Here is a 17,208-nt window from a genome sequence, read left to right as displayed (position 1 = left end):
TCCTTAGTGCTTCCCAGGGTCCTACCATTCATCATTTATTCCCTTGCTTGTTTGTCCTACCCCAAGTGCAACACTCAATGACCCAGATTAAACTCCATCTGCAACTGATCAGCCCATCTGACTATCCTGTTCTTATCCTCTCATAGTCTAAGGCTATCCTCTTCACTAGTCACACCTCACCAATTTTTGTATGATTCACAAAGGTACTGATCAACAGAAAATAGAAAACATATTTCCTTTTACCTTAAATAATCTAGTTGTCAAGTAGCATAGGAATATAAAACACATTGGGTGATGGGGTCAGGGAATTATACAGCAATAAACATCTATATTTTGAATTAATTTGCAACATGTGGATTAAAGTCATTATTTATGTTTCATTCATACTTGAAGGGAAGTGGTGGCCTGGCAAATCAGGGGCCTGTGAGGGCAATTTCAAGGGCAGCAGTGTTAATTATGATTGTGTGGAGCTGAGATCATAGAAATCAGAATGGATAAGGCAGGTTGAGTTCCTGTTCTAACAGATTTGATCTGTGAGGAGTGACACGATCTAAGTAACTTGCAATATAAAGCAGCACATACATAATAAACACAAACGCAATGTAAACATTTTCTCTGTGGGCCTCAAATTCAGTAGGGGTAGATGCAAAGAAATCAAACAAATAATTCAAACGTTTTCACCACTTACTGTGCTCCTCTACACAATTTCCTTTCTCATCTTCAACAAAACCAGAGAGACATGGCCCACAGTGATCAAATCCTGGCATGCAATGTTGACGTCGCTTTATGGTGCAGTCCAGTTTACCAGGGCAGGTTTCAGCTGAGGGACACAGATGAAAATCAGTTCAGCAAACTGGCAGATTTTGCACATCTTAAGACGACAAACAAAACAATCTGTTGATCTCATCTCATTGCACTTAACCCCATTACTACCTACCTGTGTTCTTGTCCATGCAGGTTTCTTATTGAGAAGTTAAATAAGATGTGATGTACAGCAAAATAGCTAGAACAGTTTCTACACAACTTATTTGAGTGCATCAGATTGGTCTCTCCAACAGCCAAATAGGATGCCAGTCTCTCAATTGCTAAGTATTGCGTAATCAGCAAAGAGAAAAGATTACTAATAATTTGGGTAGTCCTTTTACAGACAGCATGAGTAAAATGGGCCAATGTTGCCCTCGTTTCATACAGTACATTATAATTCTAAATTAAAAACCACACAACACCAGGTTATAGTCCAACAGGTTTAATTGGAAGCACGAGCTTTCGGAGCACCGCTTCCAATTAAACCAGTTGAACTATAACCTATTGTTGTGTGATTTTTAACTTTGTACATCCCAGTCCAACACCGGCATCTGCAAATTATAATTCTAAAGCAGACTGACTACCACTTACAGGAGGACATAGCGTCTCTAAATTGAATGGAATGCTTGGAGTTCATCCATAGTTCATTATGTACTTGCTGCTTCTTGTATTTACACTAAGTTTCATAACTTCATTCAGGTAGCACCCACTTTACAGCAGGAGTTAGATTTTTCAATAATCTCAGTTTGAGAGAAAATATGTTCAACAGAACCACTGTTAGCAAGTTTTGAGAAGATTGCAGCTTAGGTTGAGGTTCTGGATGTAGGTTTTCTCACTGAGCTGGAAGGTTCATTTTCAGATGTTTCGTCACCATACAAGGCAACATCTTCAATGAACAATCTGGAGGCTCACTGAAGATGTTATCTAGTATGGTGATGAAACGTCTGAAAATGAACCTTCCAGCTCAGCAAGCAAACCTACATCCAGAACCACTGTTATTGCCTGTTTCACTTTTTGTTAAAGAAATCAAATTTACATTGATGCAATAAAAACAGAAGATGAAGGAAATGCTTCACAGATCAAGCAGCAGTTTGAGGAAGAGGGAAGGGTCAATAGCATGAAATGTTAACTCACCTTCCTGTCTCTACAGGATGTGAGTTCCAATCTCATTTAGAGTCACAGAGATGTACAGCACGGAAACAGACCCATCGTCCATGCCGACCAGATATCCTAGATTAATCGTGATCCATTTGCCAGCATTTGGCCCATATCCCTCTAAACTCTTCCTATTCATATACCTATCCAGATGCCTTTTAAATGTTGTAATTGTACCAGCCTTCACCACTTCCTCCGGCAGATCATTCCATACATGCATCACCCTCTAGGTGATAAAGTTGTCCCTTAGGTCCCTTTTAAATCTTTCCCCCCCTCACCCTAAACCTATGGTCTCTAGTTCTGGATTCTCCCACCTCAGGGAAAAGACCTTGTCTATTTACCCTATCCATGCCCTTCACCCCTCAGCCTACAACACTCCAGGGAAAACAGCCCCAGCCTATTCAACCTCTCCCAATAGCTCAAACCTTCCAACCCTGGCAACATCCTTGAAAGGGTTCAGAAAAGATTTACAAGTTTCTCAACATACTACCTATAGCAGGGAGATTAGAATTGCACACAAAAGTTCAGAAGGGTTTGGAGGGATATGGGCTGGGTGCTGGCAGGTGGGACTAGATTGGGTTGGGATATCTGATCAGCATGGAGGGGTTGGACCAAAGGGTCTGTTTCTATGCTGTACATCTCTATGACTCTATGTGATTTTAAATGAACTTGTTGGACTAAAACCTGGTATCATATGATTCTGATTTTGTCTACGCCTCAGTCTAACACTGGCATCTCCACTTCATTTCTAAAAGGATTACAATGTATCATTTATCAACATATTTAAATATACATCAAGTTTAAATACTTCAAAGAATTACACAGTAAATGGGGAAAATTGAATTGTTCTATCAAAAAGCCAGCACAGACAATAATGGTGAGTTGGCTATTTCTATTCAGAGTCATTTTAATAATTCAGTTATAAGAACCAATTTAAAAGGTCAAGACATCAAAGACAAAGTCACTCCAATAATTTATTATATAAGACATAAAATTCCTCACCTTTGTGCATTCATTGAATGATTGACTGACTGATTTATTCTCTCATGTATCTGGAGATAGAGTGAAAAGTGTTCTGTCACCACAATCCAGCACCATTTTGCGGTACAAAAGATTTTTAAAAGTACTTAAACAGAGTTCATTTTCATCGGATGAGGTCCCAAACACAACTTCAGGACTTCTGCAAGGCCCCCTTTCTTGGCCTATTGCAGCCAATGACCCTGCTCCTGTCATTGACGTTGCTGCAGTCGAGGTCTTACTGCTGCATAAAGAGTCCCCACTCCGGGTCTACGAAGTCAGGCATCCCCACTCCATCATCGCTTCAGCCGACTCCCCGCTGCCATTCCAGGAGTCCACACATTACGCCTACAAGCTAGGAGTCACCACCAACACCGTTCAAGTCTCATGATATCAGGAAGATTGAGACAGGAAAAAGAAAAAAGACAAAAAGGAGACCCGGATGGGCTCAGCCTAACACTACCTATAGTGCCAGCGCCACCATCTTGAGGTCAGGTCACAGGGAGTTAGGAAAAATGGCATAAATAAATTTTGAACAGAAAAACACTTTTGTGGCAGCAAAATTTGTCAAAATATCCATGACTGCTGTGTAAGGTTACATTAATACACTATTTAGACCATAAGACATAGGAAAAGAAATTAGGTCATTCAGCCCATCCAGTCTGCTCTGCCATTCAATCACGGTTGATAAGTTTCTCAACCCCAATCTGTCACTTTCTCTCTGCAACCCTTTGCTAACTGAATTAATTAGAAATCTCTTCTGACAAACTGCTATGACAGTCTAAAAGAAAATCAGCCATCTTTCTGAAAACTAACATATCAGTCTTAAAAATAATTATATTCAGTGATCTTGGGTTCTATTTATACCAATCATCTCACCAAGTTAATAGCTAAACATTAGGACTGTGTTCCAGGCCATCTATCAGCAAATGCTAAGGAGTGGTATAAGCCTCACCGACTAGTTTGATGTAACATGGAGTAGGATCAAAACATTTTAGGAACTCAAAAGAATGAAAGGTAACATCTGATTCTCTTCAAAGTTCTTGTAACTATTTCCATAAAATCAATGTAACCCATAAATAACTGCCAGCATGCAAGGAATTGGCATTCTCCTATCATTATAAGCAAGCAAACCCTGTAGTTTCTCAAACTAAAGATGGTGGTATGGTGAACTTGCATGCAACACAACATAGGAAATAGAGGCACCAAATTGATTTGACTGCTCATTTAATATTGTGAACAAACATGAGATCTTCAGACTCAGGTTTAAGTCATCTGCGCATTCAGCACAGTCAGCAGGGAAGAAGTGAAGACTTCATGGTAATTCTCAACAGGAATATCTCAACAAGCTGTTAAGAAAAAAGTATTTCAGTCCTGGTAAAAGATGCGTAGCTACAAAGTTATTAACACTCTTGAGAAGGTTAATTAGTAATGTCAAAGCAGTTACAACCTGCATTGCAGGATGGTTGCCTGTGGGAGTGTTGTGGAATCAGAGTTCAGTGGTGAACAACCAATTGTAGTCACTGTGGGTAAAGCTTCTAATCCATGACAGTCAGGGAAACTTTAAAATGGCACACTAAGCCAGGCTAGAAAACTGAAGTTAAAAAATCACTTACAGCACAGATTGAACATTACGACTATACCAAGCTGGCACCAGGAGGCACAAATACAGAACCTGATCTAAAGGGCCACAAAGCAAATATCAATCCGAGGATACAAACCAGGGGGCACCACAAAGCCAGGAATTAAAGTAGTAAAACGAGACCAATTAAGAGCCTTGGCAGATCTAGTCTAATGGGGAAAGAAAGCTGGGGAGTTTTTAGTCAGGCTATGGCAAACGCAGAAGATCCTTCAGAAGAGCCACAATAAAGGCAGGAATCATTTAAACCATAAGGGATGGGAATCATTCAGTAGAAGGTTGATTCAAGTGGAGTTGCTACTGAACACCTGAACAGCAGCATAGAGCTCTATAGCTGTTGTTATTACTGTGAAAAAAAATTTAAGCAAACAAAAAATATATTAAATATTATTAGGACGGCATGGTGACTCAGTGGTTAGCAGTGTTGCCTCACAGCACTAGGGTCCCAGGTTCGATTCCAGCCTCAGACGACTGTCTTGTGGAGTTTGCACATTCTCCCCGTGTCAGCATGGGTTTCCTCCGGGTGCTCCAGTTTCCTCCCACAATCACAAAGATGTGCAGGTCAGGTGAATTGGCCATGCTAAATTGCCCATAGTGTTAGGTGCATTAGTCAGAGAAAAATGGGTCTGGGTGGGTTACTCTTCGGAGGGTCGGTGTAGACTTGTTGGGCCGAAGGGCCTGTTTCCACACTGAAGGGAATCTATTTCAATCATTAGGAAGACATGGTATTAGAAATAAAAATTGCCAGGAAGACATAACTTCAGACATGGGTCAGATGGAACACAGGAATGATCATCTTGGAGAAAACAATTTATGACATGCAGAGAAGTTTCCAACTGAATACAATGTTAGAAGCTGCACAAGTATTTATATTGCTGTACAAAATTAGAAAGAAAGTAGATGCAGCTCACCAAGGAGATAAATGAAGCAACAACCTGAATCTAGAGAAAGTAGTTTAGATAATGAGTGAAGCATAAGTCCAAAGGCAATCCTAGCACAGCAGATCAGCAGAATCTGTTCAGATTTAAAGATCCACAATATAAAATATGGAACACAAGAAACCAGTACAGTGAATATGCCAGGAACCAGACAGAAACTTTGTAAAGTTAAGGACAGATGGCTAAGAAACCACTAAAAGTGGAACAATAAATCCTCTACCAGCTGTCTAAGATTGAATAGTAGTCTAGCAGCCATAAGATTAGTTACGTTGGTATAAAACATTTGTTTCATACCATCAACATGATGGGAATATGGGACTGTACTGCAGTACACAAATTTTTTCCACTGCTATCAACACCGATAAGCACTCAGACTACAAGAGTCTGAAAAGAAAAACAAGCAATGAGATAGATAATTAACAATATACTCTACTGGAGCTAATTGAGGAGAGTTGACAGTTATTTCATTATTAATGCAAATTGTTGTGATTGAAGGAAACAGTATAAACCGATCAAGAATTTTGAGTATGAAACCTATATATACCAGCACAATTCTACAGGAGTATTTAGAAAATAAATCAAGTGACACAGGTTAAAGCTAGGCACATTGAACACCATAAAGTCCACCAAGAAAGAATGAATAAAGTCCAATGATTCAAGATACTGCAGAATAATTGCTTGTTTCAGAGATTCAGGACACTGCAAATAAGGAATTGCCCATTTCAGCAGGGAGCATGTATCCCAGTAAGGATATCTAAGAGATTAAAAGCTCCTCATTTCAGAGGGTCTAAAGACCTCAGACTGTCAGAAAGTGAATCAAAAATAATAGTCTTATAGAACATAGAACAATACAGTGCAGAACAGGCCTTTCGGCTCTCGATGTTGCGCCAACCTGTGAACTAATCTAAGCCCATAACCCCTACACTATCCCATCATCATCCATATGCTTATCCAAGGACTGTTTAAATGTCCCTAATATGGCTGAGTTAACTACACTGGCAGGGAAGCCATTCCACGCCATTACCACTCAGTGAAGAACCTGCCTCTAACATCTCTCTTATATCTATCACCCGTCAATTTGCAGCTATACCCCCTCGGACAAGATGATGTCATCATCAGAGGAAAAAGATTCTCGCTGTACCCTATGTAAACCTCTGATCATCTTGTAGGTCTCTATTAAATCGCCTCTTAGCCTTCTTCTCTGCAATGAGAACAGACCCCAGACCCTCAGCCTTTCCTCATAAGAACTTCGCTTAAGACCAGGCAACATCCTGATAAATCTCCTCTGCACCTTTTCTAACGCTTGCACATCCTTCCTGTGACCAGAACTGCACACAATACTCCAAGTGAGGCTACACTAGCATTTTGTACAGTTGCAACATGACATCACAGCTCTGGAACTCAATCCCTCTCCCAATAAAACCTAATACACTGTATGCCTTCTTAACAGCACTATCAACCTGGGTGGCAACTTTTAGGGATCTACATACATGGACACCAAGATCCCTCTGCCCATCCACACTACTAAGAATCTTTCCATTGACCTGGTATTCTGCCTTCCTGTTATTCTTCCCAAAGTGAATCACCTCACATTTATCTGCATCGAACTCCATTTGCCACCTTTCAGTCCAATTCTGCAGTTTATCCAAGTCTCCTTGCAGCCTGCAACATTCTTCCACACTGTCCACCACTTCATCGACTTTACTATCATCTGCAAACTTACTAACCCATCCACTTTTGCCTGCGTCCAAGTCGTTTATAAAAATGGCGAACAGCAATGGTCCCAAAACAGATCCTTGTGGCACACCACTAGTAACCAGACTACAGACTGAATATTTTCCACCACTCATTGCCTTCTGACAGAAAGCTAGTTTCTAATCCAAACTGCTAAATAACCTTCAATCCCATGCCTCTGCATTTTCTCCAGTAGCCTCCCATGTGGGACCTTATCAAAGGCTTTACTGAAGTCCATATACACCACATCAACTGCCCTACCCTCATCCACCTGCTTGGTCACCTTCTCAAATAACTCAATGAGGTTTGTGAGACACTACCTGCCCTTGACGAATCCATGTTGACTATTTCCAATCAAATTGTTGCTTGCTAGATGATTATAAATCCTATCTCTTATAATCCTTTCCAAACCTTTTCCTACAACAGATATAAGGCTCACTGATCTATAATTACCTGGGTCATCTCTACTGCCCTTCTTGATCAAGGGCACAAGGCTGTCTTCCATCCAACAAACAATCAGTCATAGTCATATAACACAGAAACTAATCCTTTGGTCCAACATGTCCACACCGATCTGACATCCCAATCTGACCTGGTCCCATTTGTCAGCATTTGACCCATATCCCTCTTAAACCCCTCCTATTCATATATCCATCCAGATGCCTTTTAAATGCTGTAATTGCACTAGCCTCCACCACTTTCTCTGGCAGCTCATTCCATACATACACCATCCCTCTGGGTGAAATAGTTAACTCTCAAGTCCATTTTAAATCTTTCCTCTCCCATCTTAAACCTATGCCCTCTAGTCTTGGATTCCCTCATCCTAGGAAAAAGACCTTGACTATTCACCCTATCCTTGCCACTCATGATCTTATGAATCACTATAAGGTCATCCCTCAGCCTCCAACGCTTCAAGGAAAAATTCCCAGCTTATTCAGCCTTTTTTCTTCTTTATTCATTCACGGAATGTGGGCATTGCTGGCCGGGCAGCATTTATTGCTGATCCCTAATTGCCCAGAAAGCAGTTAAGAGTCAAACACGCTGCTGTTGGTATGGAGTCACATGTAGACCAGACCCGTTATGGATGGCAGTATCCTTTCCTAAAGAACATGAGTGAACCAGGTGGATTTTCTAACAATCGACAAGGGATTTGTGGTCATCATTAGATTCTTGACTCCAGAAATTTATTGAAATCAAATTCCATCTGCTGTGGTGGGATTTGAACCCAGATCTCCAGAATATTAACAGGGTCACCGGATTAACAGTCCAGCAATAATACCACTAAGCCATCACCTCCCCATATACACAAACCCCCCAGTCCTGGAAACATACCCGTGCAATTTCATCAACAGATGGCTAAGGGAAAGACAACGGAACGAGGACATGCCACAACCCAAAGGACTAGCCACACTACCATACATCAAGAGCATTTCCGAACTGACAGCCAGACTACTGCGACCACTAGGACTCATAACAGCACACAAACCAACAGCCACTCACAGACAACAACTCACCAGAACGAAGGACCTGATACCCAGTATGAGCAAAACCAATGTAGTGTACAAAATCCCATGCAAGGACTGCACAAAACACTATATAGGACATACAGGAAGACAGCTAACGATCCGTATCCATGAACACCAACTAGCCACAAAACGACATGACCAGCTGTCCTTAGTAGCCACACACGCAGGTGACAAGCAACAGGAGTTCGACTGGGACAACACTACTATTATAGGACAAGCTAAACAGAGAACAGCCAGGGAATTCCTAGAGGCATGGCACTCCTCCACAGATTCAATCAATAAGCACATCGACCTGGACCCAATATACTGACCACTGCAACAGACAGCTGGAACTGACAACCGGAAGCGGCAGATCCAAACCACTATAAATCCCGGAGGAAAGATCACAGAAGCGCTTCATAGGAGGCTCTCCAGCACTGAGGATGTCACCTAGACAGGGGACGAAACGTCTGCAACACAAATTCCCAGCTCGGCAAATAGAACCACAACAACGAGCACCCAAACTACAAATCTTCTCACAAACTTTGAACTTACTATTAACTGTAAGTCCTGCCCTGGCTTGCCCTACCAAAATATTGCACCTTACATTTATCGAAATTAAACTCCATCTGCCACTCCTCGGCCCACTGGCTCATCTGATGAAGGTGCTATTGTGCACTGAGGTAACCATCTTCACTGTCCACTACATGCCACTATTTTGGTATCATCTGCAAATTACTAACCATACCTCCTATGTTCACATCCAAATCATTTATATAAATAACAAAAGGCAGTGATCCCAGCACTGATCCTTGTAGCACACTGCTGGTCACAGGCGTTCAGTCAAAAAAAAACCCTCTTCCACCATCCTCTGTCTCCTAACTTCAAGCTAATTTAGTGTCCAATTGGCTAGCTCCCTCTGGATCCCATGAGATCTAATCCTATTAACTAGTCCACCATGTGGAATCTTGTCGAAAACTCTGCTAAAGTACATTTTCACAACGTAAACCGCTCTTCCTTCAATCTTTTTTGTCACTTCAAAACCTCAAGTTTGTCAGACATGATTTCCCATGCACAGAGCCTTGCAGACTATCCCTAATCCGTCTCTACCTTTTGAAATACATGTAAATCCTGTTCCTCAGAATCCCCTCAACTTACAGTTCCCTGGCTTTTCTCAGTAAGGGGCCAAGCAATTTTTTCCTCTCACTTCCCACAAAATTTGGGGAACACTAGGTCCCAGGGATTTATCTAACTTTATGCATTTTACAACGTTTTCTGTCAACTGAACCCTTTTCAAGACGTCACTATTTATTTCCCCAAGTTCAAACGCCTTCTTCACCACCCTGTCTACCTGCTACACAAAGAGACATGGGTGTGCATAGATCACTGAAGGTGGCAGCACAGCTAGATATGATAGTTTTTAAAAAAAAGCTTATGGCATGCTTGTCTTCATTGGAAAGGGCATTGAATATAAAGATAGACAATGCTATGCTGCAGCTTTATGGAACTATAGTTAGGCAGCACTTGGAACATTGCATACAATTCTGGTCACCACACTAGCAGAAGGATGTTGATGCTTTCAAGAGGGTACAGGAAAAGGTTTACTACAATGTTGCCTGGTACGAGGGATTTTTAGCTATGAAGAATGGCTGGTTAGACTGGGTTTGTTTTCACTGGAACGCAGGAGATTGACGGATGACCTGACAGAACTTCATAAGACTGTGAATGACATGGATAGAGTAGAAAGTATGAGGCTTTTTCCCAGGGTGGAGGGGTCAATTACTAGGGGGCACAGGTTCAAGATGCAGGGACGAGTTACATGCGATGTTTCTCACACAGGTAAGTGTCTGGAATGCACCACCAGGGAGGGTGGTGAAAGCAGAAAAATAGCAGCATTCCAGCAGCTCTTGGATGGAGACATGAATAGGAAGGGAATAAAGGTATACTGATCCTGTCAGTGAAGTCAGTTTTAGTATGGAAGGTCAAAATATGGTACTGAAGGGTCTGTTCCTGTACTGTATTGTTCTTTGTTCTTCCCTAGCTTCCATGCCTTTCTCCACAGTAAAGACTAACAAAGTACTCATTTAGTACCTCACCCATCTCCTGTGGTTCCACACACAGATGGCCATGTTGATCTTTCAGGAGCCCTACTTTCTCCCTAAATTCTTCTTAACTATCTTTGCAAAGCTATCTCATGTCACCTTTCTGCCCTCCTGATTTCACTCAAAAATATTCCTATTGTCCTGTTACTCTTCGAGGAATTCACTCAATCCCAGCTGTCTATACCTAATATATGCTGTCTTTCTCTTGACCAGAGCCTTAATTTCTGTGGTCATAGAGTCATAGAAATGTACAGCATGGAAACAGACCCTTCAGTCCAACCCGTCCATGCCGACCAGATATCCCAACCCAATCTAGTCCCACATCCCTCCAAACCCTTCCTATTCAGATACCCATCCAAATGCCTCTTAAATGTTGCAATTGTACCAGCCTCCACCACTTCCTCTGGCAGCTCATTCCATACACATACCACCCTCTGCGTGAAAACTTTGCCCCTTAGGTCTCTTTTATATCTTTTCCCCTCTCACCCTAAACCTATGCCCTTTAGTTCTGGACTCCCCGACCCCAGGGAAAAGACTTTGTCTATTTATCCTATCCATGCCCCTCATAATTTTGTAAACCTCTATAAGGTCACCCCTCAGCCTCCTATGCTCCAGGGAAAACAGCCCCAGCCTGTTCAACCTCTCCCTATAGCTCAGATCCTCCAACCCTGGCAACATCCTCATAAATCTTTTCTGAATCCTTTCAAGTCAGCCAGCATTCCCTTAAGCTACCAGCCTTGCTCTTTGCACTAACAGGAAAATAGTATCCATGAACTCTTTGTTTTGTTTTATTGATATGTGGGATGTGGGCATTGCTGGCTGGCCAGCATTTACTGCCCATCCCTATTTGTCCTTGAGAAGGTGGCAGTGAGCTGTGAGTCAGTGCATTTCATCTGCTGTGGTTTGATCCACAATGCCATTACAGAGGCAATTCCAGGATTTTGACCCCAAGACAGTGAAGGAACAGTGATATATTTCCAACTCAGGTTTGAAAGTGGCTAGGAGAGAAACTTTAAGGTGGCGGTGTTCCCATGTATCTATTTCCCTTGTCCTGCTAGATAGTAGTGGTCGTGAGTTTATAAGGTGCTGTCTGAGGATCCTTGATGAATGTGGGCAGTGCATCTTGTCGGCAGTACACACTGCTACTACTGACCATTGATGGTGGGGGCACTGGATACTTGTGGACTTTGAGCCAATCGAGTGGGCTGCTTTGTCCTGGATGGTGTCAAGCTTCTTCTGTGTTGTTGCAGCTGCACCCATCCAGGCAAGTGGGGAGTATTCCATCACATTCTTGACTTGTGCATTGTAAGTGGTGGACAGGCTTTGGGGAGTCAGGAAGTGAGTTACTCACCACAGTATTTCTAAGCTCTGACCTGCTCTTGCAGTTAGTGTTTATATGGCAAGTCCAGTTGAGTTTCTGGTCAATGATAACCCAAGAATTTGACAGCGAGGGATTCAGTGATGGTAACACTATCGAATGTCAAGGGCTGGTGGTTAAATTGACCATCACCAATAAGAGACATTCTTAAAGATCTCCCACTCCCCATTAATCCCTTGACCTGTGAATAGCCTCCCCCAATTGAGGATTTAAAATCTGAATTTAGCCTGTTGTCAGGAGCAACAAGTTTATGTAGGCTTTTATTAACTACAAAATGACTTTTCAATTTAAAATAACACAACAAAATGGCTTCAAGTTATGATTTGACACTGTGAAACTGCATTTCTGCTGGGTTAGCTGAACTAGAAGATAAAGCAGACAATGAAGTCTTCATAAAATGAATCATAAGACATTAACTGACCATTTGAACTAACCTTGAACTGTCAGTATGAGATGATGATGTGCGTAAGACAAACCATTTCCCAGGAAGTATCATTGGATTAACCTGCTGTTAATCATGTCACCTTATTACATTTGATTGGTCTTTCCTTGTAATTAAGGCTGTACTGTCTCTTAAAAAACATATAAAAATTGCTTATCGTTCAATTGTAATTGTGCAATTTCTCCACGGTACACAGAAGCTTTTAACCTCTGTGTTGCTGGACACATCTGCGCCAGGCTGCCTTATTTCATTAAGCTGGTAACCTTGTTTTAAACAGAATCATTTCCTAATGATTCTTTTGACCAATCTCGAAGCTGATAGGCCCCTCTTTGGGTGGGGTCTAGATCTTCACAATCAACGTTTGAAAGTTCCGTCAAAATTAGCCTTAATCCAGTTCAGAACTTCTAACTTTTTGGTCAGTTCTATTGTTTACCATAACTATTTTAAAACCAATAGAATTATGATCACTTGTCCCAAAGCGCTCCCCCACTGACACTTCATCACTCACCCTTACTTATTTCCAAATAGAACATCAAGTATTGCTCCTTCTCTAGTAAGTACATCTACATATTAAATAAGGAAGCTTTCTTATACATACTTAAATCCCTTCCCATCCAAGCCCTTAACACTATGACAGTCTCAGTCAATGTCTGGGAAGTTAAAATCCCCTACCATTACAACCCTATTATTCTTACAGATATCGGAGATCCCCTTGCATATATGCTTCTCAATTTCCTGCTGACTATTGGGTGGTCTATAATGCAGTCCTAACAAAATGATCATCTCTTTCTTATTTCTCAGTTTCACCCAAATAGCTTCACTGGATGATCTCCCAGGAATATCCTCCCTAAGTACAGTCAAAGTTCTCCCTAACCAAAACACCTCTCTCCTTCCTCTCTTGCCTCCCTTTCTGTAGCATTTATAACCCAGAATGTAGAGCTGCCAATCCTTCCCTTCCTAGGGACATGTTTCTGTAACAGCTATGATATTCCAGTACCATGTCTTCCAACTCCAAAGAGAATGTGTTCCAGGAGATAGCAAAACCTCCAGATTGCTTGAATTTGTCAAATCAGAGACTTAAGAACTTTGGCTAATGATATGTTATGTAAACACAGTATACCATATTAGCACACAATAAACCTACATCATTCTAGATACAAGACTTTTTCAGTTAGACTAGGAAATAGTTTTCTTCTACCACCCATAGTTTCCTGTACATAAAGGGAATGATGGCAGCAACCTTTATTACCAGCAGCAGCTAATTTAGCATGGTAAGCTAGCAAGCCTGTACAACAGTTAATACCTTGAAGACCGAAAACTGGCTGCAGTATTTCTAGAATCTATAATTAAAAACAAAATCTGAAGTGAAATTTAGAAGCCTGAATAAACATTTGTCTATTTTGTACAAAGATAGCCCAGAAGTGAAGTACTTCTTGCCTGGCCCATGTTGTGCGAACAATTAATAGGATTTGCTTGAGAATCATTCAGTCCTATTAGCTGACAAGACCAAGTTCATATTTTATGATTTATCATCAGTTAAATCACCTCATTAACTGGCATGTACAGTAACCAATCAATCATTGTCTAATGATCATAGCTGAATGAAGTACAACTATTTTGATATAATGTCAGGAGCTGACAAGAGAAATGAATTTTATGGCCAAACAAAATCTTCAGTTTAATGAATACGTTCACATTATGACAGACACTAAAGTACACTGGCTACAAGACAGCCCAAGGCATAAGTCTGAGGATAACCGCAAGATCACATACCAGCTATCAAGTGCAGCTAACAAAATTACAAGTAGCAGTTTGTTTGGCTGTGAGCCACCTAATCTCAAGATACAAGTTAAAGCTTTTCAATTCGCATTTTGCCTGAAGCTATATAACTGGTCAACAGCTAACAAAGTGCACTATGCCTAAACAGACCCTTATTTCTTGTTCTTTATCCGCAGGGAAGGAATATGGAGAAGTACACATGAACAAAATCTAGTGTTTTTGCCGTCAGCAAAAGATGTTTCCAAACATAAAACAAATGGTAATGCAAACATACCATGTTATGCAGGCAATTAAAAGTTTTTTTTTCCTTGGGGGATTCAGGTAATTTCATTCGGCAGGGGCTGGACACCTTATTTCACTTTCAAAAAGCTTTTTTTGCTTGGATAATGGATGCTGGCAGATGTAGGGAATTTGTCTCCATGACAACAGCCCACAAGCTAAAACAAATGTGTTACTAATGGTTCATATTCCATCTAGGGCTTTAAAAAAAAATCGTTGAAGCTTATAAAATGTTGTTTACGAAGGGAATGCAAATAGCTGATTTCTCTCAACACCAACAGTACACTTGCAGCCTCCAGGGCAACCTAGCCCAATAAGAGGAATTATCACCACACAAATCATGTAGAGATGGAAGAGTAACTTAAATGAGGCTCTAAAATATAACACTATCTTAAAATACATACTCTTGTCTCCTCACATTTACTCTACACTTGCCAATTTATGTTGCGTTACATTTCACTTCTTATACTGAACCTGAATGGCTACCTTTCTGTTTGAGCTTATATAGTTAGTGTAGGGAGAGCCATAGGAAATCAGAAACAATTCAATTAAACATTCCTGTGATGAATCTTTATCTTTGGTGTCCACAATGGGAACACAGGTCAAGTCTTGAGCTGGAGTCAAACTTGAGACAGAAACGCACTCAAGTGGATAGTTACTCAGTAAATATTTGATTAAAACGTGAGCAACTCCTCAACTGACATTTATCCCATCCCCAAATACCTACCCTCACCTTTACACTGTTAAAATGAAGTTTCCTAGAAAACAACATGTTTGCATTTCTTTAAGATCCCGGATCAGAAGATTCCAGTAGAAATGCCAGAAGAGTTGAGAGAAACTTTGGACACAGTGCCAATTTAGATTAGATTAGATTGGATTACAGCGTGGAAACAGGCCCTTCAGCCCAACAAGTCCACACCGACCCGCCGAAGCGCAACCCACCCATACCCCTAACCTAACACCACGGGCAATTTAGCATGGCCAATTCACCTGACCTGCACATCGTTGGACTATGGGAGGAAACCGGAGCACCCGGAGGAAACCCACGCAGACAAGGGGAGAATGTGCAAACTCCACACAGTCAGTCGCCTGAGGCGGGAATTGAACCCAGGTCTCTGGCGCTGTGAGGCAGCAGTGCTAACCACTGTGCCATTACTCGGCATTACTGCTGTTTGGAAGATTCAGGGTCTTAATATTTAACCACTAGATAAATTCACATTGCACTTATTGAATTTAAATTGAAACATTGGTGGCAAAAAGACATTTTATCAAAGCATAAAGTCAGAGAGCTACAGCACAAAAAAAGTTTTCGCCCATCATGTGTCCAATTCAAAAACTGCTCGACTATGCTAATCCCATTTTCTAGGGTTGGCCCAGAACCTTGTATGCCTTGGCATCGCAAGTACACATCTAAACACTTAAATGTTAATAGGGTTTCTGCCTCAACCACTCTTATGGGCAGTGAAAGAAATTTCAAAGTAAGGGAAAAGAGTGCTAAATCACTGCCAAACATCATAGGAGATTAGAGTGGTGCTGGAAAAGCACAGCGGATTAGGCAGCAGCCGAGGAGCAGGAAAATCGACGCTTTGGCAAAAGCTCTTCGTCAAGAATATTATGGTATTACCATAGAGAATACAGCAATTAGACTATGACTGACAGTTAACTGCCAAGCTTTTAATAAATCTAAGCCAAATAGGTTGACTGACTGCTTAAGATATTGACCTAAAGGGGGATCCAGAGAATGACTGTCATCCATTGAGTTGAAAAAGGCAGATTTGGTGTACATGATGTGTAACTTCACATACTGTACAACTGCACTACACTGTAAGCTTGACTGTCAGTCATAAACTGGTCAGTATAATTCTTTGCACAAACAAGATTATTTAGCAAATGCTGTCTAACCACAAAATCAAATTTAATATTGTGACATTGCTTTGAGTTGTGCAAGCAAAGTTTGTCTGGCTACAGTCAATACCTTGCTACTTGTTAACAGGTAAAAGGATATATTGCTGGATATGAAACACCAGCTTTTGGACATATGGCTTATATACGTACCATCACAGTGGCACTGAGACTGATCTCCCACAAGCTGCTGGGGGAGAGTTCTGACAGATTCTAACTTGCCATGATATAATGTTGCAATATAAATTTTCATGGCTTTCTTGAATGACACTACTGACAACCTAACAATCTCAAATAATTGAGTACGTAAACACTATCATTATCCAACCCTTTTATGGTCTTCGTGAATGTGAAGGAATCCTTTACCACATATATGCCAATTTTACTCAAAAATGGTTGTAGCAAACTGCCTAACCACTTTGCAAGTTTATGTTCAGGATTGGATGTAGAACAAGATAGGCTGTAGAGATACAAAGCCTGCGCGTGCCTTGGGCAGGCCATGTGTATGCAGTGATCTGAGAGGACAACCTCCAT

General features: G+C 41.1%; 1 protein-coding gene across 1 annotated transcript in view; it reads right to left on the bottom strand.

The window, feature by feature from the left end:
* Positions 1 to 17,208, bottom strand: part of LOC140469677 (neural proliferation differentiation and control protein 1-like) — a 207,976-nt gene that overhangs the window by 122,273 nt on the left and 68,495 nt on the right. The window contains exon 2 of the mRNA XM_072566418.1: positions 689 to 820. Within this exon, the coding sequence (XP_072422519.1) occupies positions 689 to 820 (132 nt within the window). The remainder of the gene's footprint in view (positions 1 to 688; positions 821 to 17,208) is intronic.

This window comes from Chiloscyllium punctatum, chromosome 49, assembly GCF_047496795.1.
Source record: "Chiloscyllium punctatum isolate Juve2018m chromosome 49, sChiPun1.3, whole genome shotgun sequence".
NCBI lineage: Eukaryota > Metazoa > Chordata > Chondrichthyes > Orectolobiformes > Hemiscylliidae > Chiloscyllium > Chiloscyllium punctatum.
The sequence above is the reverse complement of the archived record's forward strand: the minus strand, read 5'-3'. Positions and strand labels throughout refer to the sequence as shown.